The sequence below is a fragment of the Lynx rufus genome, unplaced genomic scaffold, assembly GCF_022079265.1.
Source record: "Lynx rufus isolate CCGP_SWC_20201006 ecotype Redwood Valley unplaced genomic scaffold, mLynRuf1.p SCAF_4, whole genome shotgun sequence".
Lineage (NCBI taxonomy): Eukaryota > Metazoa > Chordata > Mammalia > Carnivora > Felidae > Lynx > Lynx rufus.
The window spans coordinates 53,443,375-53,470,371 of NW_025814856.1; the positions used below are offsets into that span (position 1 = coordinate 53,443,375).

The window sequence follows — 26,997 nt, forward strand, 5'->3', positions numbered from 1 at the left end:
GTAGATAGATATTATTACATAGGACTCAAAAGCAACAAAATAAAATTGAGTTTCTCCCTTAAAAAATGCATACAAATAAGGGCGCCTGGGTGGCTCAGTCAGTTAAGCCTCCAACTTCAGCTCAGGTCATGATCTCGCGGTCCGTGAGTTCGAGCCCCGCGTCGGGCTCTGTGCTGACCGCTCAGAGCCTGGAGCCTGTTTCGGATTCTGTGTCTCCCTCTCTCTCTGACCCTCCCCCATTCATGCTCTGTCTCTCTCTGTCTCAAAAATAAATAAACATTAAAAAAAATTTAAAAAAATGCATACAAATAAAAAATGGTATTTCCTCTACAACTTCAGATTTCCATGTTTTATGCAAATTTAGTTTCACCAAATAGAATGTGTTTTTTATCTGTTTTGTTGAACCTCTGGTATATAAAAATGCTAAAATCACCTATCTGATTAGTTGCATTAATAGTTAATTGAATCCAATGTGCAGCATGAGCACATTTAATGAGCATTTAATGACACGGAAAACTTGTTCATAAGAGCTAGCCTTTTGGGAGAACTTTGACTTCTAAAAATTCACATATTATTTAGATCGTAGCAGAAGGCTTTTTGCCTTAATATGTCCTAATTCTAAATTAATTTTCAGAAGCTTTTTTTGGCTGTTTTTATTATGTTACAGAAAACCAAGATTAGCAAATATAATAGGTGGCTATGTTTGGCTGGGCTCTTTCTAACAGAAATTTTATTTTATTATTATTATTTTAAATTTTTTAATGTTTATTTTTGAGAGAGAGAGAGCACGAGCGGGGGGGGGGGCAGAGAGAGAGAGGGAGACACAGAATCCAAAGCAGGCTCCAGGCTCTGAGCTGTCAGCACAGAGCCCGACGCGGGGCTCGAACTCATGAAGCACAAGATCATGACCTGAGCCGCAGTCGGATGCTCAACCGACTGAGCCACCCAGGAGCCCCTATTTTATAATTTTTTTTAATTGAAATATAGTAGGCACACCATGTTACATTAGTTTCAGGTATACAACATAGTGATTCAACGTCTCTATGTGTTATGCTGTGCTCCCCACAGTGTAGCTACCATCTGTCACCATACAATGCTATTACAGTACCATTGACTATATTCCCCACGTTGTACCTTTCATCTCTGTGACTTATTCATCCCATAACTGGAAGTCTTTACCTCCCACTCCCTTTTGGCTGTTTGTTTATTTTAAATTAACTTTTTGGATTACCTTTTAGGAAAAAAAGTACTTTCCTAGATGTGTAAACTTCAGTGTATATTTATACTTTATTACCTGTAAAAATTTAACCAGAGCCTAGAACAATGTTGCGCACACAGTAGATAGTCAGTAATTATTCATTGTGTAAAGAGATGGCACTGTGCACTCTGTTACATAAAGGGCCACAGATTGTTGGGGATTCCAGCCACTCTGTTTTTGTTAGAGAATTTGGGTTGTCTCCACGCTTTACACTAAACCTCTTCTCTCTTCAATATGCCATAATTTTTAGCCCATCCCCCCTCCCACAACCCCTCCCGTAACCCTGTTTGTTCTCCATATTTATGAGTCTCTTCTGTTTTGTCCCCTCCCTGTTTTTATATTATTTTTGTTTCCCTTCCCTTATGTTCATCTGTTTTGTCTCTTAAAGTCCTCATATGAGAGAAGTCATATGATTTTTGTCTTCCTCTGACTAATTTCACTTAGCATAATACCCTCCAGTTCCATCCACGTAGTTGCAAATGGCAATATTTCATTCTTTTGATTGTTGAGTAATACTCCATTGTGTATATATATGTACCACATCTTCTTTATCCATTCATCCATCGATGGACATTTGGGCTCTTTCCATACTTTGGCTATTGTCGATAGTGCTGCTATAAACATGGGGGTGCATGCGCCCCTTCGAAACAGCACACCTGTATCCCTTGGATAAATGCCTAGTAGTGCAATTGCTGGGTCGTACAGTAGTTCTATTTTTAGTTTTTTGAGGAACCTCCATACTGTTTTCCAGAGCGGCTGCACCAGCTTGCATTCCCAACAAACTTCCTGTTTTTAAACTTGATACTTTAAAGTTTAATTCATCAAGCATTTTTTTGTATACCTACCATGTGTATTGCACCCAGGAGCAAAGATGAGAAAACTCAGTACCCATAGATTCTAGTAGAATAACCAACATGAACCAATATAGAAGTACAGTATTAGTTTGCTACATGAGCTAATATATGAATGCAACAGCAGCCCATTATTTGAGAAGCTTTTCCTAAACTGTCCGAAACCCCAGGTTTTTTATACACTCCTCATTGGGAGGAGGGATGGCATATCAACACCATTTTCCATGGAAGATACATAATTTTAGAAGTTATCGAGTGATTCTAATATGCCCTGCCTCCCCTCGGTTCGATACTTCTCAACTGAGAACTGCTGATAAAAAAAGTAATAAATATAGTACAGGGAAGCAAATGATGGGACTGGCTTCACAGAAAAGGATTTTGAAAGGAATCTGCTATCTGGTTCTCAGGGGTTTGTGGGTTTTTTTCCTGTTTTATTTCAGTATATATTACACAAAGACTTAGCATGTGCTGGACATTATACTGAGTGCGGAGGATATGATACTGAGCAAGATTCCTGCCTTCATGGAGATTACATAAGGGAGACAAGAAAACATTGTAGATAATTAATGTGATCAGTGCTGAGAAAGAGAATACAATAAGTAATGAGATCATATCCTGTGGGACCTAAACAATCTGGGGCAGAAGGGTGGGGGACTGTGATAAGAATGTGAGCAACCATCCATGGCCCATCCCTGTGGAACTATAAAAAGAATGGGGAAGAGTGAGTAGATAGACAAGATTTTTGACCAAAAAGTGGTGATTGTTTTAAGATTTCTGTTTGAAGAGGTCATGGGCAGAGGATAGATTTACCAAATGGATAATAGGCTAATTTAAAAGCATCCTAACTGAGAGGTAAGATTCTCTTCCCCTCTAAGTCAGAGACCACAAAGGAGCCACTCCACCCCCCCCCAACACAGTACCTGTATTAGTTAGTGATAGAGCTTATATAGGGTCAACTGAAGTGAATATGAATTTGAGACTCAGGGGTACACAGCAGTCTCTCCTCTAGCCAGTTGTAAATGAAATTCACTAAGTATTCAGATGGAAATGTGTTTATGGTAGAATGCTACCTTTAGCATAATAACATATAGCAGGGAGTCATCCATTTATTCATTCTTGCATTCAGCAACCACCCACAGAGCACAACTAAGTGCTAGAGATATAAATGAATATGACAGTCTGGGCCCTCAAGGGGAAATGGTCACAAAAACACACAACTGTGCCACCACATGGGAAGTGTAAGAGTAGAGCTACACACAGGGTAATATTGGCTGTGATATCCAGATGTCCTTATTATGGGAAAATGTAGAGAGTCCAAAGTGGGGCCCAAAGGTAGCATTATTCAAAATATTTTGCAGATCGTATTGGTGGGGGAGGGGAGAACCATCTGAGTTGAAAGAGGTACAAACATGATTTTTCCCCCAACCTAGGCCTTACTAACCTCTGTTAAATGTTCCTCTTTGCCTTTCTTTCTTTAGTTTTCTTCTTCTTTACACTTCCTCACCCCACAGGAAGCCAAATGTTAAGTAAGGAAATGGTCTTTTTGACAAACATCATTAAGTGGTAATCCTAGAGAGTCAGGGGAATGATTATGGCTTCTCTCTACTAAATGTAAAAGGTCTAATAACATGAAAGAAAGCACCATCCGTATTTCTTTATAACATGGACAAAATAAATCATACAGACTCTGTGAGAACAGAGCCTCTGTCTGTACAACTTTGAATTCTGCACAGTTCCTTCCTTCAATTTGTGAAAGAATTTGTGATCCTTTTAGGGCCTGACTGTATATTAAGGGCTGGGGATACAAAAATGATTAAGACACTGTCCGTGGCCTTCAGGATAGTGTTCTAGAGTGAGATAAATAGACCTATAAAACTAAAAAGCACAGTTTCGGAATTGTTGTCATTGAAGTATGTACCAAAGGCTATTGGAGTACAGGCAAATAAATAATAAATTCTGCTTGAAGAAGTCGAGAAAAGCCTCACAAAGAAGGTGACATTTGAATTGGATCTTGAGGGATCAGTAGGAGCTGGTCCTCAGTTATTTCATGTGTAAGTAAATATACTTTAATTTCTTTGCTACACTTTCAGATTCTTTCACCTTCCTAGCAAGATCATGGATTAATTTTATTTTAATTAAAGAACTGAACAATTTAATTCTTACCAACAGCCTATGCTATTGCCATGAAATAAAAAACGTGAACAAAGTTGGAGATAGAAAAACAAGACCTTGAGATTGGCAGAGAGAAGGAGGGGCTTTCTGCGGTCTGGGCACTAGGACCAGGGGAGAGCAGCAGTAATTCAGTGATGTATCCTTGTCATTTCTCTCCCTCTATAGCCATCAGGTTTGGGCGGATGCCACAGGCGGAGAAAGAGAAGCTGTTGGCGGAGATCTCCAGTGATATCGACCAGCTGAATCCAGAGTCGGCAGATCTCCGGGCCCTGGCAAAACATTTGTATGACTCATACATAAAGTCCTTCCCGCTGACCAAAGCAAAGGCGAGGGCGATCTTGACAGGAAAGACAACAGACAAATCAGTTAGTTCTCTTCTGCTGTCTACATTGGGGTGGCTGGGTTCGTTGTTGTTGTTGTTGTTGTTTTGTCCTTGGGAAAATAATTCACCCTGTTACACACACATATACAGTCAATGTTCAGCTGTTGGCTGTTACATGTTGCTGGCTGTGTCTGAAACACAGGAAAAGAAATGTTTTCAGATAGGATAAGTAAAACTTATTTTGAAAAGGGAAAAAGTCCTTCAAATTCTCCTAACAAATTCTTTGAGAATAGTAAAAAGCCCGAATAACTGAATAACTGGCCACAACTATATCCATCCCAGCAGCCCTGCTTTCTCTGGGAATGGCCTGCCCTAGGCTTGGAAAAGGTATTCAGTCCCATTATTTTACATTTCAGGAGAACTGCTAGAGTCACTTCTTACAAAGTTCCATGTGGGGGCATAAAAATACATCTAAGTATTTTTCCCTGTAGCTCTGTTGATTGTTCCTGGGCAGCTAGAGGCTGTATCCTCTTATTACGTATGTGAGTTTTATCTTCTGTGAGGCTCTGAGCTGCCTGAGCTACTCCTCCCGTAGATTCCAAACATCTGCAGGCTCTTTGATTACCACTGTTTGGAAAACCCAGAATAGGCTATAATTGTTACTAAGTCAGATGTTCCAAAGCAGAACTCTTCCTTGATAGGAAGCTGAGAAAGCAACATGGAACTGTATAAAACAAAACACAGCTACACCGGAATTTCAGTTCTGCCATCAGCTTGCAATGTGGACCTGGGTCACATCTCCGTACCTGTTTTCACAGGCAGGGGTCTGCCTTTGATTGTAATATCTGCAGCAGGTTCCTAGGGTTGTAAGAAGCGCAGAACATATTCAGAAGACACCGTCCCAGCCCTTGAAAGCCCTTTTGTGCCATCATTTATTTTCAAATGAACACCTCCAGGAGAGGCATGCAGTTACTTTATAGATATGTGTAACTTAGTCCCCCACTCAGTTATATTTCGGGGAAAATATTCATTAGCCTTTAATGTATTTTGATGACTATCTCACGATGTGTTTTTTTTTCCTTTTAGCTGTAAACCATTAGAGTAGTTATCAGCTAATAGAAAAAGAAAACTCCAGCGGGATATTGCTGTGTAAAGAGCCAAATGGTCTTTGGACACTGAAGGACAATGAGTTTCCTGACTGCAGGAGAGTCACTGATACCTTAACAGTATGGTCCAGTTCTCCACAATTAAAAACAATTCTTACACATTCATTATGCTCAAGACACATAACCATCCTAGAGCTCCTATTATTATTCCCTCTTTAAAGATGAGGAGACTGGAGTGCAGAGAGGTTGGACATTTTGTCCTGAGATCACGCAGTTAGCACACAACAGAACCAGGCCTATGATGGAGGCCTCCTTGCTTCTACCTCAGTGCATTCTGAGCATGATACCCCCTCTTGGAAGCTACTTCCCCATTGGCTAGAAATGAGCCAAATTGACAAATGCACTTGGAAAGCTTCACCTTGGGAAAATATGCTGGCTTATGATTTGTTTTTATCAGTTTTTAGAATGACAATAATCTTTTACGTTGTCCTGCTATCCCAATATATTCATGGCCAGGAAATTTTTCTCTTTTACTCTTTTGTTCCTCCCAAATAATAGCAGCTAGGACAACTGTCTCACATACAGGCTGGACTACAGACTATAGGTCGTAGTAAAGCTGAGTCTGTGTATTCATTAATGAAAAAAATCAGGGCACAGCAAAACAAAAGCAAGTGAAGACCTCTTTGTAGCTGATGTGACTATGGAAAATCAGTTGTGTTCGTTTGAAGGGAGAGAAATAAAAGGAGAACTGGTGACATGGCTAGAAATAGTTAACCGTGTAAGGCACATTTTTAGCAGCTTGCTGAGAGCCAGTGTGGGATAGGGACCTGGAGGCTGGGAGGCCGGGAGCTGGGAAGGGAGCTGGACAGGGAAAGAACCCTAAAGCAAACTGTTTACTCCACACTTTTGCCTTGGGCCATTTTTTTTTCCAGGAACTGCTTTCTCACCTTCTCTTTATCTCCCACTCCAGACCTGCTATCCATGCTGGAAATCCCATCAATTTAATAATAGTACCTGGAAGATAGAAGGAAGGCATTTAAAAAAAAAAAAAAAATTCCCCCAAGTAGGCAAGAATTTAAATGTACAATACCAGTGACTGGTATACTCTTCCCTGTCACTGAAAGGCAGAGAGCCCAGTCCACTGTAAATCACTTTAAAACCTCACGCCAATTGGCGATTTGGCTCTAAATCTTTGAGTTAAAAATAAGATAATAGTAGACTCTTTATGGGATAACCGAGTATTAAGGATTTTAAGAGAAAGGGCCGCAAAATGCTTGATTATGGGCTTCTCAAGTTCAGAGGCCAAATGTTTGTCATTTTTTCCCCTATAGTAACTAACACTGTGCTTTGCCCATAACAGTTACTCAGAATGTATTTGCTTAATTGAATTAAAAACTCTTGCCTGTGCCCCTTTGAAATTCTGGACTTTGAACAGAGAGCCTCTCACTCGCCCAATATTTGCTAACCAACCTGGACATCATTAATGGTCTAGATAGAGGCAGAATTGCCTCTTGTTAGGGTCTGGAAAAGGAAAGAGAAACTGGGCCAAATTAAAATAATCCAGTCCCTGATTACACAAAACTGAAATAGAATTGTTTGGCTCTCTCTTTTCTCCTTATCTTGCAAAATCAAATTAAGCATTAGTGGAAAGAAATAGTTCAGAGAGGAATATGGGAGAGAAAAGAAAATCCAAAATGTGATTTCCAATGAGACTAGATATTTGTTCTTTATCTTACGTGGTCATGTTATTTATTTGATAGCATCTCTCTCAGGGGTGTTATGTTATCTCTTGGCCAGGACTTATGAAAGTTAAGATTTGCATTGATAGAAAAAGTCATGCAGAAGTATGGACTCCTGAGAGGGTAGGGGATGTGGAAAAGTGGCCATGGCTGGTGCAGTAGAACAGCTTGGGTCTCATTATACACCCTGCTTGAGACTGATGTCATTAAAGTCAGTTAGGCCAAGCCTGGAGGAGGCTGTTCAGCATAAAGGACGGCCTGTTACCCAAAACCTTTGGAAAAGGAAATGACTTTATTGAAGAGGCCATTCTTTACATTTGTCTTACTGCTCAATTTAACCATTGCCTATTCCATCTCATTTTGGGATACTGGCTAATCTCTCCTCTCAGGACCTGTACCAGCATATGCCTCTAGGCCAACCAGGGCTTTTCCCTTCTCAATTAAACTTCTGTCTCCTGTATCTTATTTCCTGGTGCTACTTGCACCTTTCAAAACAGATAAATGAGCAGATAAATGCTCTGCTTCCCTCCCATATTTCTTAACTTTAACATCCTATCTTTGGGATATGATACTCCTACTTTTCATTGTCTTGCCTAAAAGAATAATGCTTGGGAATTTAGGCTCAGGGCCAGATGGGATATGGAATCACTGGATATGGATAACTGGAGAAGAAATTTCAGTAGCAGTAAGCCTTTTAGCCACCCTCAAATGGGAATGGCATTGACTCTTCTCACAATCTCTTTCCCTTTTTGTGGCTTGTGCCAGCCCAGCAGCGTCTTTTAAGAGATCCCACTGAACTCTGAAAAACATGAATATAGAACCAGGGTGCCTGTTCCATGACGACAATTTGAGAACTGAATGGACTTTGGAAGTTCCCAGTGTTTGAATATTACCCTGATGTGCCGAACACACTGGGTGTATCATTGTCACATGATCCCATGTTTGTTGATGAAAATAAACAGAGAATGGTTTTCAAAAACCATTTTCAGTGCCATGGTTTGTCATAAAACAATAAATAGAAAAACCCTTGGTGTGCCTGCCAACTTTTCATCCCATATCTGAGAGATGATGAGGCCCTGGCTGCACTCTATCTGCAAACAAGGAATAAAACTTATTTGTTCTATATTGGACTTTGGGTCGCAAAGCATCACATTGCTTATGATGGGTACATGTAGAGTCGCTGTTTTTATAATTATGAGAGCAAACTGTGCCATCATAAAAATGGTTTTTCTAAATAGTGTGTGAAATATGAAACTACCAAATAAAAACAATATGGAAACGTCACCTTTTGTGAAAACAATTCTGTACCCATTCAAATTTTCCTATTCTAAAATTTACAATGGCCGTCAAATTTAGTAACTCAAGCTGTTGGGAAGATATCTCTTCTTTTAAATCCTACACTTACAGTTAAACAAAGTGTGGTCTCTTTCTCCTTCATCTATGGAAAAGCCTGAGGGAGTTGGAATTTGCTCCCTTGAGAAGAAAGATACCAGACAAACCGTCAGAGAAAAGAGACTTAGGAGCCCCGGTATAAATAAAGAACAGGATAGTAGTGCTGATTTGTTTTGATGGCTGATGAAGAAATTGGGCTCCTGGGATCATTAGTCCATATATTAATGTTAATAAAATAAATTCCTTTACTGCCAGGACTGTCATGAATAGCTAAAGATAGATCTGAACCAATAGTGTTCTTTCAGACAATAAATAAATAGCATATAGTTAAGAGCATGTGGATTTTTTTTTTTAATGACTAGATTCATTTGACCAACACCCTTGTTTGCCAGCTGAGTAACGCTTTGGCTGGCAATAGATGGCTTTTTAAGAGCTATGGTTATGTGCTAGTTCATTAGAGTGTGAATAATTTTTCCCATTAAGTTTTTATTTGTCTTCAATCTCTAAACCACGCAGGAAAACAGAATTACATTTGCGAGATTTTTCAAACTTAACTTCAGTCACATCCAGCACTAAACTAGCACTTCTAGGAAATATAGTTCAAAAGTCCCTGCCTCCAAGACCCCACCATAGAAGAGCTTCTAAAAACCCCAGATTCCTCCAGAATAGTCATTTTATTTAAAAAAGAAAAAGTGGGGAAGTCATGTAGAAAGCAACAGGAAGGGAAAAGAACTAATCATGAGTCAGGAGATCCAGTTCCATTTCAAAGTTTGTTGTAAATAGTTATTTGACTTTGGAAAGTCTCTTGGCTTCATTCAACTTACTCATACCTCGTCAAAGAATGATGATGTAGGTGATTTTTGAAGACCCCTTTGGTTCTATAAATCCCATGGTTCTCAACAAGAGGAAACTAGAAACAGGCAAAACCAAAGACATTGAAGAAACCCAACCAATGAGTTTTGATTCACATTCACCCACTATAGCTAATCCAGAAGAACCAGGTATCTCTAAATGGGTGAAAGCTAGTCAGAAGTATAAAAAAGGAAGAAGGAAACAAAATGAAGAAGATAGGCCCCAACAATTCAGTTTTTCTTCCTTGAGCCTTTGCTCTATGCTATCATGAAAACTAAGGATATCAGGAGAGATTCATGAGATGAGGCACACATTTTTTCAGGCCAGTTTTAACTCTGACGTGTTCACCAAGTGATGGTTTGTGAGAGGGTAGAGTTGTCTCTTACACTAATTATAGTCTCCAAAATTGGAGCAATCACCAGAACAATCTTTGCTTTGGTTTACTCTCATTTATCTCCTTTAGCTTGCTATTTTAGTACTCAAAAAGAGCTGTAAACTTAGAGCATTCATTCATGCATAATCCCTTTCATAACTTGTATATTAAAATGCTGATGTTATGGACTGCTAAGGAACACTATTGTTCTATTTCTCCAGTCAAAAAAGTAAACTTTTATTACTCTACTTTGTTTTCATTATTAAGCCAGCTTCCTCCATGATCTTTGTGTTACACATTAGAGGCATGCAAGAGGTCTGTAACTAAATATAATTATATTTATCTATATAACACAGTACCTTTAATCCCATCCTGACTTTGATATGGAGAGCCATTTTTGAAAATCAGAATATATAAAAACCAATTACATTTGATGTATCTCTCTAAAGAAAACTAATTTCCTCTTACAGAAACTGTTTTTGCTTCCCCTAGAAAAACACTGTGTTGAAGTGCAGTTTTCTTCATGTCAGTCTCACCTTTTTCTGGTCTGCCCAATATTTGAGAATTACAAGCATCACTACGGCCAGAGGCAGATTCACTTTATATAAATTAATGAAGCTTAACCTTCAGGGCTTCTCTTTTGTACAGAGCCCCTTCCAATGTTCTGAGAAGGGCGTGAACAATTTTGCTCTTATAATTTGTATTATTGAACCTAACGGTTGTTATTAAATGTACCCGATGATTGAGTGCATTTCAGGCCCCACAAAACCTGGATCTGTCCCTGATAATGTCCTAGATGTAATTAAACATTCTTTCCTGTTAAGGAGAGGTGCTTATCTGGCCATTTGATACAATGTCTGAAGATAAATACATCCTTAGCTCCAAACTAGAGGCGTAAAATCATTAAGACCAAATTTGAGGATGATATGGTTCCTCTTATAACAGCAGATCATCAGATGATACCATACAAGCTAATAGAACTTAGATGGCTTCCCTTTGATGTGTAGAAAATACAGAGATATGGAAGTGAAGTCCTTTTTATGTAGAACATTTTACCAGAAGTGCAATATTAAATTAATAACCCAAGATAAGTTACACAAGCCAAATTCCACCTGGTTTTAAGGTCAGCTCTCTGTAAATCAGGTGAGTCACTATCTTTTCACTGTTTCAGGGTAAGGAGGTCCAGGGTGAAACGTGCAACTGTTTGCAGGCTAAGAACCGGTGAATTGGTAGCAAAGAAAGGCAGGTCTCCAGGCAGACCATATCTGGTGATCCCTCTTGCAGTTTGACAGATTTACATGGAGGCCGAAAGTGCCTGTGCAGACTTAAAAAATGCGATGAAAACAGCATAATCTTGGAAAAACAAAAAAATCCACTGGTATTCATTTGCATGTCAATATCCAGAATTCTCTACCAGTTCATCACTTTTCAAATGCTGAAGGGATTTAAAAAAAAACAACAGAATGGTTTGGCATGATGGTGGGGGCTGCTGATTCCTTTCTCTGTCCTTGAGTGTTTACTGCCAGGAAATCCTGACCAACATCGATTGCCAAGGGGTTAAAGTCACATTGTTGTTAAATTGGGAGAGAAAATTAGCAGGATTTTGTGCCCTATGTTCAACTATCACAGAGTTTCAAAAACAGGAACCTGGGGCTTTATATGAGGGGACAGGGGAAGTCAAGGGGAAGAGTCACAGGGTGATTTATCAGGGCATAGTTCCAGATAAATTGCTTACATGGAGGTGGAAGAATTTCATGCATACATTCTGTGCCAAGAAGCCAAATGGTTGAGCAGAAGCTCATCCAGAAGTTGCAGTGGGCAGTTCTGGGTACAGTCTTTCCAATGTGAAGAGGGGATGATTTACATTCATGTTATTTTGTACTTCTATATATACAGGTAGACTTTTCAAGTATACATACCATCAGATTCCCATGGCAGTAACGAAAACCAGTATTTCATTAACATAAGTTTATAATATGCTACACAACTCCTAGAGGACAGAAACCACTAGGTTCTATAAAAACAAGTCTTTCTCATGATTAGAATCTGACATTCTGGGGGAACTCAGCACATTTTAACTGATGTGACTGATTATCTGCTCTTTTTTTTCCCCCTCTCTCATTAATATCAATCCTGAAATAGAAAAAAAGAAAAAAAAAATACAAGCAGAGTGTCCAAAAACATAGTAAGCATTATTTGCTCCTAATTTAGTTGAAGAATTAGAGCCAACAAGCAAACCTATTCTTGAGTCCACACATCTGCCCTCCTTTGGGGTTGGCTAAACAATACAATTGAAGTGAAGTTTTTGGTTAGAAAAGTAAGAATTTCTGGAATAACTCCAGTGAATGGTGTTGAAATAATATGCAAGTTTGGAAATCTACTCAACATCTAAGAATCCTTAGTGTTATTTCCTTCAATGTAGGATAGACTTAATGGTGAAAATCAAAGACTTGTGTAGAGATTAACAATCTCCAAACCAGTGGGTCTTAAAGGTGGCTCCTTCTGCCACTCATTCTGTTGCTTCCTCTTGCCCATCAGGAGGGAATTCTGAGCATCTCTGCTTAAGAGAAACGTCATGTTCAGTGTGCATGCATATACATGCACGCTCACACTAAATCCACATATACACCACACACACAGCTTCTGAGAAATGCAACTAGAATATCTTCAAGAGAAGAAATGGAAATATCCAGCTTAATCCATCCCCCTCAGTTGGGAAATTTGAGCCTAGGAAAGATACTTTCCTAAAGTCACATAGTTAACCACAGAATCCAAGCTATAAGCCAAATACCCTCAACTCTTCTTCCAGTGTTTTCGAGTATACGCTTATTTGAATGGGATTGAGGCTTAACTTCTATAGTTCAATATTTCCAATGTATGTAAAATGCTGCCCCTTCTCAATCAGAGTAGCCGGAGGATTTCACAATGACCATAACCCTTTGGTCAGTTCTATACAAGGAAATGAAAGAGAAAGATCACTTAATGACTAACAACTTGCTTTTGAAGGCAGCCTATTGCAAACTTGAATAGACTGATCCATGTGTTTTATTGATTATTTGACCTTTAAGGACAGATATTTTGAAAAATAAGTTCAAAACCCTTTTTTAATTTTGCCACTTTATGCAGCGCTTACCCACAGGCTTTAAACATCTGGCTGTTTCTAAAACAGATTGCTTCCAGAGCATTAAGAAAAGAAATAGACATTTTCTTGGCTTGGTATTTCTCATCTGCTTTCAGACTGATTTCTTTTTAGTTATAAGTATATTTTACATGCACACTGCGTTTCATTTGAGATCTGAGTAAATTTAATCTAAAACTGCAAGATTACTTTATGTTCAAGTGGATGTATTCAACCCTGAGTTGCCGAAATGATTTGTTTTTTATTGAAAGAAGGTTAAAAACACATTCTATTGAAAGCCAAAATAAACAACGCATTTTGTATGATTTTAAAAGTCAGCAACAAAGACTCTCCAAACAACAAAATTGGAACTCTTAGCCAGTCATAGGTAAACTGTTGCAGTATAAGCTGAAAGAAAAGAAGACCAAGCTTGGTAAAATATGTTTGGATCTAGAAGACAATTAGGAGGAATAATCAAGAGTTAAGAGTATTTTCTCATAAAGTATTTTTGACCTTAAAGATTCTAATTAACAAAGCAAATGTGTATAAAGAAACTGGTAAGGTTGTCCACCCTAAATTAGAAATCTCCAACTCAACTACATTTTTTCCCTTTTTTTGCAGCCATTTGTTATCTATGACATGAATTCCTTAATGATGGGAGAAGATAAAATCAAGTTCAAACACATCACCCCCTTGCAAGAGCAGAGCAAAGAAGTGGCCATTCGCATCTTTCAGGGGTGTCAGTTCCGCTCAGTGGAAGCTGTGCAGGAGATCACAGAGTATGCCAAAAGTATCCCTGGTTTTGTAAACCTTGACTTGAATGACCAAGTAACTCTCCTAAAATATGGTGTCCATGAGATCATTTACACGATGCTGGCCTCCTTGATGAATAAAGATGGGGTTCTCATATCAGAGGGCCAAGGATTCATGACAAGGGAGTTTCTAAAGAGCCTGAGAAAACCCTTTGGTGACTTTATGGAGCCCAAGTTTGAGTTTGCTGTGAAGTTCAATGCACTGGAATTAGATGACAGCGACTTGGCAATATTTATAGCCGTCATTATTCTCAGTGGAGGTAAGATTCATTTTCTTATCTTCTGTGAAAGGGGGTGGGATTGTGGTGGGATGGCTGAAAGAATTTTGACTTCCCTTAGCATTCGTCCTTTCCTCTGTACTTACTGCATTTTGCTACAGAAAATGCCAATGATCTAATGCCATGAGAGCATCACTACACAGGTAAAATAGCAGGAAAGAATATCACAACTTTGCAGTTTAAAGGCTGTCAGCAACCCAGGCTTTTTTTTTTTTTTCCTTCATAATATTTTTTCAAGTCCAATCCAAACATGGAAAATAAATGCCCTTCCCTTCCCTTCTCTCCAAAAGTCCAATATATTCTTCATTGCATTTAAGTAATGACATGTACAACTTTGCTTAAGTCAGTGCTCACTTGGCATAGAGAAAGCACAACTAACTGGTTTGGGGCAGATTTTGTTTCTGCCCTACCATCAGGAAGATATTACTTTGAATTGCATTCCTAATATCAGGAATCAAGGAATATTTATCTACTGACTTCTGCCCACTCTCTCAGGAAATCTACCTGATTTCCAGAAATCTTCTCTGATGGCTTCCCTGAAAGTTCTTTGTGAGGTGGTTAGTTGTGATTAAGAATACAACCTGAACCAAAGAGCACACAGAGAAATAAATTGAGTTATTTAGCAGTTCATTGTAATTTTGTCCTTGTAAGTACATGATCTAACTAACCAACTCCAAAAGCCAGATTTTCTACTAAATGCTACTTTCATTGGCTTCTCCACACATTTCCAGCTTAAGTAGAAGAAAGTTTTACTGTTGTTTCTCTTTATAAAATTTGTTTACAAACAATTGCTTAAAAGCAATGAGTTTTCGTTACTGAAATGGACTTCAGGTGAGCTTTTTGTATGTACTCTACAAAATATCATCTGGCAAAAGCTGACGTGGTGGGAGGGAGAGGGGTTTGGTTGTCCTATAGATGAAAGCTGCGTATAACTGTCCAAGGTATTGTCAAGAACACGGTGCCTTCTGTCATCCTTTGTTGTCCAATTACTTGGGAGCAGAGTGCTTCTGAAATTAGGTGCATCATGTGTTAATAATAATAATAATAGCAAACACTTATTAAGTACCTACTGTGTCCAAGGCAGTATTCTAAGTGCTTAATACACATTCACTTAATTCTCTCAACCCAGTGAGGTAAGTACCATTTTGCAAATGAGGAAACCGGAGCACTGAAAGGTTCAATCACTTGCCCAGAGTTACCCAGCTAACACAAGATGGAGCCAGAATTATGACCTCTGGCAGTCTGGCTCCAGAGTCTACAGTAATACTGCCCTTTACATGACTTGGGTGCAAATAGATAACACATACAGCGCAGGTTAACTCTGGAGCCTGCAGTGCAGTGTCAAGTTGTAACACATTTAAAAGTGACATTTTGGGGATTATATTTAATGTAACAAAAACTACCATCCAGCATGTTTTAATATCTTCACTGAATCTATTTAAACAGATCAACCCTTGATCCTCCCCAGATCCATGACTAATTCAGCAAAGAAGAATAAGATTCTAATTTATTTGAGGTTCATTAGGAGAAAAAGCTTAAATTTTGAAAACCCAGTTGAGAAAAACAAGTTGATATTGCTTAGCTAATATTTTGAGGCACATTTTACTTTTAGTGAAAAATAGATTTATTAATATTTGATATATTTCTGAGATTTTTCCTAAGCATACCATATATACCATGTTTTATTCCTTTTATTCACTTAATCATTTCCCCAATCATGTTGTTACATACTCTTTGTTAATATATTTTATTAATTTTTGAAAATAAAAGTAATACATGGCCATTTCATAATTGAAAGAGTACAGAAAGGTCTGAGTGAAAAGTAAAAGTCTTTGTCCTCAGAATAAAATAAGATTAACAAAGCCCCGTTTCTCCTCCTGGAAAGTATCTATGCATGTGGTACCATATATATGTATATGTGTATGTGTATATGTATATGTATGTATACACACACACACACACACACACACACACACACATACTACCATTCTAGTGACTGGGAAATATTCCATTTTATAAAGGACCATTACATGCTAAATTATCTCTTTATTTATGGTTACTTATAATTTATTACAAAACCTATAAAGAAGAATATAGAAAACTATTGAATATGTGTTCTAAATTTGTGTTTTAGTGACCATTCTTATATGTAAATTTCTGTCCAAATTCCAAATTCCTTTCTTTTTTTTTTTTTAAGTTTATTTCCTCAGAGAGAGAGAGAGCATGCATGCTCCTTTATGAGCAGGGGAGGGACAGAGAGAGAGAGAGAGAGAGAGAGAGAGAATGCCAAGCAGGCTCCATGCCCAGCTCAGAGCCCAGTGCAGGGTTCCATCTCACAAACCATGAGATCATGACGTGAGCCAAAATCAAGAGTCAGATGTTTAACTGACTGAGCCACCTAGGCATCCCCCCAAATTATTTTCTCATTCTAAATTACCAGAAGTGGAATTGCAGGGTAGATGGCCATGAATATATATCTTTTAATGTTTTATTTACATTAAAGACAGAGAGAAGCAGAGCATGACTGGAGATGGGGCAGAGAGAGAGGGAGACACAGAATCTGAAGCAGACTCCAGGCTCTGAGCTGTCAGCCGAGAGTCCGATGTGGGGCTCAAACCCACAAACCATGAGATCATGACCCGAGCCAAAGTTGGACGCTTAACCAACTGAGCCACCCAGGCACCCTGGCCATAAATATTTTTAAGTCTTTTTGTCACATCACTGCCAGATTGTTCTCCACAACATTTATACCAGTTTGTATTCCCACCATAGACATACACTAACAGAGGCATTTGAAATAAGCCATTCAACATGATTAATTTCTAGCTGGGGAAGGATAGACAAGAAACAGTCATGGTAATTCTGAACTTTTGAACCTGAGCAGTATTGTTTTACAGGCATGTGAAAGAATAGGGTGTTTTCATCTAGAAAAAGATGCTATTACTGCCCATAACTCACGGATTATTTAAAAGCTAGATTATTAAAAAAAAAAAAAAGTGATTTGTTAGGCTTTAGATTTTTCATTAATTGGTTAAAAAAATAACTGAATACCTTGATTCAGTTTAATAGATACTGCAGGCTTTGGCTTTTAATTATGAAAATTTTAAATGGTACAATTTAAATATAGATGCTGTAAAAATGAATTACTTTTGGTCTTCTACAGACTACTTTAACAGTAGCCAATATCCAGATCTTATTGGATCCTGACAACAATGAAAGAAATCTGAAGGTAGCTGCCAGCCATAGATTAAAATCTTATACCTGTGGTTATAATGAGAAGAAAACCCTGTGAATAATTTTAGACTTCCTTTTAAAAATAGAATTAACCATTGACTGGTTTCCATATCACAAAAGGCAAATCCTTCCCTGACCAAAGTTTGCTTTTGTAGATGAAGTCTACCTACAGGCAGTAGATAAGAATGAATAAACTGGACCCCATGTTTGCTCAACACACAGGAATTTGATTCTCTTCTTTACTCAGAGAAGCCGATTGGGTATAGGTCAGAGAAAGAACTGCTCAAAGCCTTTCCAGTCCAGAGACTGGACTCCAGTAAGATCAGAATCCCAGTTATCTGTAGTATAGTGAGATCAGTATCTCAGATTGTGGTTTATTAGAGTACAACATGTAATTTCTCAGTTATTTTTTTTTTCCCATCCTGGGTTTTCCAGAAAAGAAGAACATTCATATAGGCAAGAGGCTTTGATCCAGTAAACAAATTTCTGATCCTACATAATCTTAACAAGAGGGATCATTTTCTCCTCTGTAGTTTACATTGAAGTCTATGGATTGCTTCAGAATGAAGAGCTTCTTTGGCAGGGGTCCCATTGACCTCATTCTGAGCTAGCCTTAAAATCACAGAAGAGTTTCATTCTGGTAAAGGCATCATGACCCTAGACTGAAGGGAGTATGGGGAGATGGGCATCATGTAAGAGTGAAGTGGTTGGGAATTAGGGAGATTAAGGGCAAAGGGTCCCCAGAAGAACAAAGAGGATTTTTTTGGGGGGGGTGAAAGTATCTGATTTGACCCAACTAAGTATTTGCTGAGGAAACTGGAGTTGCTATAGTAAGATCACTGTCATTCAACTTCAACCATAGAAACTGCTGATACTGTTAGATTTGGTAGTTAGATTGGCCTGGTGCTTAGCATCTTTGGCTGTCTACTCAGCTGTCAAACCAAGCTAGCTGAGAAAGATGACCTAGTTCTTCTCAAGTTTTTCTCCTCTCTCTCTTTCTCTTCTGAGCTCAAGACAAGAAAAAAATGGGACTAAAAAGAACAACACTGTAGAATCAGACAAAGGACAGCACTTCATACGTTTTCAGCATTTCGTATACGTTCTCTTATTAGATCCTGAGAATTTTTGTGTATTTTTATTCTCATTTCATAGAAGGAAAAGCGAGGCTCGTAGACTTAAGTAATTTGTCTGAGATTGAACAACTAGTGAGCCGTGGAACTAGGGCTGAAACCCAGGTGTCCTGTCACCTCAGAGTGCTCTCTCTGCCACACACCCTGTCCCCTTCCACCTGGCTAGTGTATCCTGGTCACCCTTCTTACACTTGTGTTGGTGGCCGCAACCTGTGCTGTCTACACAATACTCCGTAAGGTATGGGCCCATAATTTAGAAGTCATGCTTCCTCAGTAGTCATGATAAGTAACAGCTTCCCTTGCTCCCTCTAGGATGGGTGGTGTCAAGAGTAATAAAACTGCCTCCAGCAAGGGGCATGTTTGCAACTGGCGCCACAGCTTCATGCCAGCCACACTAGCAAACTCCCAAAACTACCCAGCAACCACAGCCAAGTGTAAAGCTCAGTAAAGCTGACAAGCTCCAGGACACTCCATTGGACACTTTGCCCCCTTGAGCATTTGCTGTTCAGTGAAGAAAAGCATAGGAAGGTTCCAGCTGGAACTCTGCAACAGGAAAAAGCTCTTTTTGTTAATTCAGAACAGTTTGGAATCCATTACAGTTCTTCCCCAACTTCCAGGACAGGGGGGAGGAAATTCAATGGGTTTTACAATATATTTTTTGAGGCAAATTGCCACCGTCATCCTAATGACAGAGAGGCTGTAAATATTGATACAGTGGCCACAGATGGTAAATCATCAGCCTCCTCATTTACCCTCTTGAGTCTGGCTTAGTTACGCAAACCACCTCTATAGCAGCTCCTTCCTCTTCCAGCAATCCCAGCCATGTTCTTTCTCGGTGAGGCAACTTTGGACTCCAACTGTTCTTGGAGTGTTGCTATGTGTTTCTGCTGTTGAGAGGGTAGGGGGCAGGGAGAACAGGGTACAAGAAAGGGGAATTGTTCTCATGGCTGTACATCTGCAGATCAAGGAAGAGTAGATATTCTGAGACAATTGAGTGAGTCTTAGTTTTATCAGGTCAGTAACCTGAGGCTTCTGTTTCTTACCCTTAGTTATGACTATATATGTGTGTGTGTATATATATATATTTTTTTAATTTGTTGGAATTAGAATCAAAGGACAGCATCTAGTTCAGAATATATACTTACTAGGTGCATGTTGAATGCATAATAGTTAAATAATAATAATAATAGTAATAGTAATAGCAGCTACCATTTATTGAATACTTCACCATGTGCCAGTATATATTGAGCACTTTACGCACATGCAGTAATCCTTGTTTAACCTTTCCTGCAGCTCTGCAAAGTCTGTTATTATCCCCATTTTACAAATGGTGAAAACAAGTTTAGAGAGATTAAGCATCTTGCCCAAGGTCACAGAGCCACTAAGTGGTGAGGCCAAGGTTCAGACCTAGGTCTCTCTGACCTTAAAACTGATACCCTTCTGTGTATTGGGATGTGGAAGCATCCCAGTTAATTACCTTGATCTGGGAGTTTGGCGCAGTTATCAAAAACTGCCCATTTCATTTTGCCTCTAAATATTTCAATCAAGAGTTTTCATGTTTTAGTCCAGATATTACTTAATAATATCCAAAGCCCTTGAGACACCCTTTTAACCTAACAAAATTACACCCTAAGTTTGAAAATTGCTGTGGGAAGGAACTGGGCCGGTATAACACTGAAGACTGGTACTATGTTCTTAAACTTGTTCAGGTAGCATGGCCCTTGGAAACAATGGCACTGGATATAGCACTCACCACAAAAATTGGCAATAAGCTTTAAGTAACAGAGTGAATACATTTGTTCTTAATCAGGTACCATCCTACCAGCCAGGTTTTAACAGCTAAGTGTTGCAGAAAAAATTTATGAGAGAAATTTTGAATTGTTAAAATATCATCCAGTAACTTAATTTCATCTTGTCAGTCAGAAACAATCAAATGAACATTCATTCAGCTGTAGCTGCAAACACTTCATGCCAGTTCATAGACACAGGGTTTGAGGACTCTGAGTTTGAATGTTTCATTTCTCTTCCCCATCCCTAACTGCCCCTCAAAACCTTGAGGCTATTTCCAGCTCATTTGTAATCTTTCCATTTTCTGCAGAGCTATTTCTGTAAGTCAGAATGAACAGTATAGCACTTCTCTAAACAGAAGACAGAGTACAGGTGCCTGAGTGGGCCTCCACTTTTCTTGAAGAAACCCCGAGACCTCTGATTCTGCAGGGCCCAGTGGCCCCCACATCTTCTTTGTCTGTTAGCATCATCCTTAGTTAACTGGGAGGAGACAACCCAAAATAGTTTAAGACTTACCCTCCTATGCCAATTAAATATCCAGCTATTTTATCCATACAGTTTTTTGTACAAGACTCAGGCTGCTGCCTAAGTGGTAAAAGTTGTTTTTCTAACTTCTTTCTCATGATATTGAGAATAAACAAGGACATATGATTTCTCATGTTTCTAAGCCCTCAGTAGGACAGTTGAAGAATGTTATTATGTGGTTCAGATCTCTCATCTGGGCCATGATGGTGTCAGAAAGTAATAGCATTCATTTTTTGTTGTTGTTTTTTTTTAACGTTTATTTATTTTTGAGACAGAGAGAGACAGAGCATGAACGGGGGAGGGTCAGAGAGAGAGGGAGACACAGAATCTGAAACAGGCTCCAGGCTCTGAGCTGTCAGCACAGAGCCTGATGCGGGGCTCGAACTCACGGACTGCGAGATCATGACCTGAGCCGAAGTCGGACTCTCAACCGACTGAGCCACCCAGGTGCCCCAATAGCATTCATTTTTAACTGAAAAATGTTTAATGGGCACCTACACTGTGTCTACATAGTGTACGGCGTTTGTCTCTTCTGCTCTTCCCACAGTGCTGCCATGACCAGTGGGAGACCCTTGTGAGATGACCAGGATGGCTCTGAATAGTGACTCAATTAGGAAATGTCCCATTAGACCACTCTTTTCATAACCTTTGTAGACTTGGTTTGGACAGAGATGAGGTATATCTATGAGTTCTCAACTGGCATGCAAATTCTAAAAAACAAAGAGCTGGCAGGGGGATGGGGAGACAGGGAGAAGATGAACCCTACTAGAATCATCTGAAAAACTTAAAAAAAAATACATGAGTACACATGAGCGCGCGCACACACACACACACACACACACACACACACACACAGGCTTCTGTTGATTGTAGGCCATAGAAGCATCTTTCTCTGTGATTGCTCAGAAATACCATCTCTTCTTCACCCTGGGCCTGGTAGGCTGGAATCATCTTAGTAAGTGAGCACACGATTGTGTTTGACCTCAGTGACAGACATGGGATTGAAAGCCAAACTGCTGAGTCATTCCTGTCACCGCACCAGCAGTCTTGGAAAAGGTTCAGTCAGTCAGTCAGTGGGCTGCTTTTTGGAGCACTTTATCATTTTGGGTTCTCACAATGTGTGTTTAAACTCTGGGTGACCCCAGGCAGCCTTCCAGACTGGCACAATTCACCAAGACATTCAGACTGATCATCTGCAAGTGAAGAAGAATGAAACTTGAGGACTGGTTCAAGTCACTTATCACAGAGAGGCCAGCACAGGTTGTGAAGGAATCATGCACTCCCAGGGAAAGCACCTTTCAAGGGTCTTGCCAGCTTCACAAATAAGAAAGCCAGAAGACGCAGGATGGGGCATTGGGAAACATTGGACTCACGTAGACAGCCCTGAGTTCAAACCCCACCCCCTCCTCCACCACTTACTAGATGTATGATTTCACTCGATTATTTACCTCCCTGGGCCCTAATTTCCTTATCAGTACCCTAAGTAAATGAAATAACATTACGTGAAGGCTCTGGCACAATGCCTGGGACATGGTAAGCACACAGTAAATGCTCATTTTCCCTCCTCCCCCCCCCCCCCACCATGATAGAATTTGAAGTAGCTCCACAGCAATCCTGCCAGTCGTATTGCTTGCAGTTCCACCAACAGACATTCTTAAATCCCTTATCACAATATAAATGCCCCCAGGGAGCTATCAGCTAATCCCTTGTATCAGCTATCACTTTAAGGGGATTAGTTGTGGATTGAGAACAAAACCCCAAGGGAAAGAGACACTGGAGGAAGGGGGAGTGGCCTGACAAGCTAAGGGGACAACTCTAAGCCCCCTTGCCCCTCAAAGAGACAGAGAATAGCAGCAGGAGAGTGATGAGTTTCCACACTCCCAAAGTTCTGATAAAGTTTTGGGCCATTAGATGTTGAGAGGTCATTTTTGAGGTTAGTTAGAGATCACACCTATGTTTTGAGATCACAGGCTCTTCTCAGAAACATCGGAAAGGAAGACATGGAGTGTTGCAGAGAACTTTTATGTTTGGTTATTGGCATTTCTAGAGGTTGAGGAAGCAAGGAAGAGTGGTTGGATTTGGAACAGGAGTGTGTCCGACTTGATGAGAAAGAAGAAATCACTCTCCTTCATCTTTTCCTGTCCAGCCTTCTTCCTCTACCTCCCACCCACCCCCCATTTCCAGTCCTGATCCAGTGTTGGACATAGAAGGAGCAGAAATTTATCTATATCCCTCGGCTCAAAGGAAGAACACACTGCTCTCCTGGCTCTGACACAGAGAAGGGGAGCAAACCGTGTGGCTGAGCTTCATTTGAGCAACCTTGAATGACTAGAACAGGGAACCCTAACTCCAGGGTGAAGGAAGACAGGAAAGCAAGGACTTCCCAAGGGCAGGATGGAAATCTCAAGTAAAATTTCCATTCTGAAAGACCTGGAAATAAAACTGAGCCCAAGCTCATTTCACTCCATGGAGGTACCATTGAGCAATGCAAAGAGCTTTGAGGACAGCAAAGAAGAAAGTGCTACCCACCTGTTATTAGGTACCTTTGTGTTTACTGCCATAGTTGGAGAGGTGGCTTTTGAGTAGGTGAGTGTTTAAGATGAGGGAAGTTGGTGTGGAATGGCTACTCAATGGCCAGATAAAAGAAAATATGCCTGGCTTGGTTTCATCATGGTGGTTATCCCCTTTCACCATCTTGGCCACATCATATGTGTTACTGTTGTGAGGAGTGGTTGTCATTTGGACATAGAGAAAGCATTAATCAGAAAAATGTTAGAGTGTTAACCCACTCCAGAATAAAGGACTCTGCTGGCTACATGTGCCTTCATGGCAGAATATCCTCGTTACAGAAGATCTTTATCTGTTTGATAACACGTTTACAATATCTGCTAGTTCTGTTGTCCCCTTGCCCAGACAGCCACCATCAACTGCCTTGCTGCTAAAGTCATCCATGGTGCAGCCTTCTGATTAATTTAGGCTTGCCCTGCTAGGATTCCTAATACCAAATCTCCAGCAAGGTGCAGCTCCAGGAGCGGAAAGGGGAATAACATCTGGAAGAGGGAATGGAGAGATGGCTGAGAAGAAGGGAGCAATTGAGGGGGAAAGAACAGCAAATATAGAGCACCCAGGAAAATCAGAGAAATGAGAGAAGAAAGGTAGGAAGGAAAAAGAGGAAAGTGACATTATACTATTAGAAATAGCTACCTTACTATGTGTCAGGCACTGTGCTAAGAGCTTTCCATCTATGAGTTGGACTACTCTTATGTCTCCATTTTTTTTTAATGTTTATTTATTTTTGAGAGAGAGAGAGAGAGAGACAGAGCATGAGTGGGGGAGGGGCAGAGACAGAGGGAAACACAGAATCTGAAGCAGGCTCCAGGCTCTGAGCTGTCAGCACAGAGCCCGACGCGGGCCTCAAACTCATAGACCGTGAGATCATTACCTGCGCCCAAGTCAGACGCTTAGCCAACTGAGCCACCCAGGTGCCCCTTTATGTCTCCATTTTTTAAGTGAGGAAACTGGGGCACAGAAAGGTTAAGAAACTTGCTCAACGTTACCCAGTAAGTAAGTTTTAAGGCTAGGATTTCAACTGCTTCTCATTAAGGCAGGAGTGCTTACTCTTGCCTGTGCATCAGAATCACCAGGGAGCTTTTAAAAGCTCAAGGTCATACCCCAGGCCAAGAAAATAAGAATCTCTAGAGATGGGGCCCAGGTGTTAGTTGGTGGGTTTTTAATCTTTCCACATGATTTCAGTGTGTAACCAAAGTTGAGAATCACTGCACTCCATCAAGCTCCAATTGAAAATTAAATATGAAAAGAAGCATACATGTGAAACTTTCTTACAATATTTTCCCCCCCAAGGGTAGGAATGTGGGAGGGAATTGCTACAGGCCATACCATAGTTTAGCAAAGGTGAAGTTGGCTGAATTCACAGTTTTGCCTAATGCTCACCATGATTCTGATAGATCAGAAAAGTATTGCAGAATCCCTAACACCATCACTTCAAGGAACAAGTAAATTGAGGCACCAATGGCTTCCTTGTTTTATTATTGCTCTTAGACTGTCTTGCTTATATGCATTCAACTACAAGAATGAGAATCTGCCCAAACCCCTCAAACATGGGTCTGCATCAGGAATTATCTTCTAGTGCCCCTGAATTTGTGCTCCTACCAGGAGCAGTTCAGAAATCTTCCATTTCCCAACTGTGTAAATGCCAGCCCAACCCTGCTTATACTCCTGACCCCATCCCTGTGGAAACTGCCTTTATTTGCACAAACCGAGAGAATAATAATATCTTACAAAGCCCCAGTACGTAGCTCATTCTCACCAGAACCTTATGAAAGAAACAGCACTGTTCTAAAAAAAATTAAGCCAAAACCCAGAAATATTAGAGGACCTGTCCAGAATCATACAGAAACTAAGTGGAAGTGATACAGGACTCAAATCAAGTCTTCAGTTTCCAAATCCACTGCTCTTTTTAGCACATCTGTGAACTTTGGAAGAATGGAATAAAGGACATTGGAGAGGAAGTGTAAAAGGAAGTCCTACCTCCCCTTTGGTTTTCACCAGGCACCTGAACTAAGGTCTTTCATTGTCCGTGGATTAGTTTACAACTACCCAGCTATCAGACTTCTTTTTTTTTCTGAATCCCCTGGATATAGTCCTTTTCAGATTACTCTATTTCAGAAAGCCAAAAGACCAAAGCTTTAACAGCAGCTCTTAGAATAGAGACAAAACCACCTACTTGGTTTTTCTCCCTCTCCTCCTGAAGACTCCATTGGAGCCCTCTGCTTCCCTAAGACACCTTCTGAGAAAATCTGTGTTCAGGAAATGCCTGGCCCAGGTGGGCAGATCCCAGGAGACTCAAGAGAATTGAAATCTTCTTCAGATAGCTCTCCACATAACAGAGCCAGATCTGGATATGATGGGAGTTTAATAGGTTTGCTCATAATCAGCAGCCCTCGCTAATCAGTTCCAGCATTGTGTGAGTGGGGACCAGAAAGGTTGCTTTCCCAATTCTTTGCAGCCTGGGAGTAAGGAACCACCAGTAATTGACTCCAGCTTCCTAGAGGGTTGTGTCCTGGAGTATGAGAATCAACACTCACTTTCCCATAAGGGCCTTCTAGACAGCCTAGGCCAGTGAATGAGGTCCCTTGACCCTGATCCAATCCCAGACCTCAACTCTGACCCTCAACAAGGTGTAGAGAGATCTCAGACGGGGCTTCTAAAAACAGGGTCTTAGCAGGCACTGAGCCACTGAGGAGTGGAGAGGAAAGGGTGGGGACCCAGGATGGCTCTGGATGCTTAGACAGATTGCCTAGCTTAGCTCAGCAAGGGTTTGAGTGTGTGTGGAAGGAAAGTGAAAGGAAGGAGAAAGAGGGAGAGGGAAGAGGGAAGGCCTTGTAGCTGATTACAGGGTAGAAGGTGGGGAGCAAACCTGACAGATCCCTTTTGCCTTTGATTCTAGGGATTGCTTTAAGACCAAAGGATGCTTTTTAGGTTTTTTGTTTTTTTTTTAAAAGAAGCCAAGTGTTTTAAATTTAAAACGTAAGCCTGTAAATATACTTTTCTAATTAAATTTTGAGTGTATTTTCCCCAGGCTAATTATGTGAATTATGTATTTACAGAGGAGAAAATTGGGGCCCCCTGAACTTGAACAGCTTGCTCTGGGTCACAGAGCTGGTCAGAGTGTAGTACTTTTTACACTTGACTGCAGTCTGTTTTGCCTTGACTGAGGCTCAGTAAAGGGGACAGTGGGACAGATCTGTAAGTGATCTAACTTGTCACTGGAGAAAATATAAATCAGTGGCCACAGAATTTCAGCCCTTCAGCCAAACTTCATCTGTCACATAATAAAAAAATAACTTGCCAAAGAAGGGTTTGAAAATCCAAACCAGACCCTTCTCCACTCCTCGAGGAGCCAGTTCCATTATACTGCACTGAAGCCAAGTGTTTCCAGCAAGCCTGATCAGCTGCGTTTTAGGGTTTGGTTGTTTGAGCTGTCATGATAAATGAAGCCTACTAGGTTAATGTAATCTGTTCTGCAG

General features: G+C 40.1%; 1 protein-coding gene across 1 annotated transcript in view; it reads left to right on the forward strand.

The window, feature by feature from the left end:
• PPARG (peroxisome proliferator activated receptor gamma) overlaps positions 1-26,997 on the forward strand; it is a 137,258-nt gene that overhangs the window by 105,338 nt on the left and 4,923 nt on the right. The window contains exons 6-7 of the mRNA XM_047096850.1: positions 4,447-4,646; positions 13,805-14,255. Coding sequence (XP_046952806.1) covers positions 4,447-4,646; positions 13,805-14,255 — 651 coding nt within the window. The remainder of the gene's footprint in view (positions 1-4,446; positions 4,647-13,804; positions 14,256-26,997) is intronic.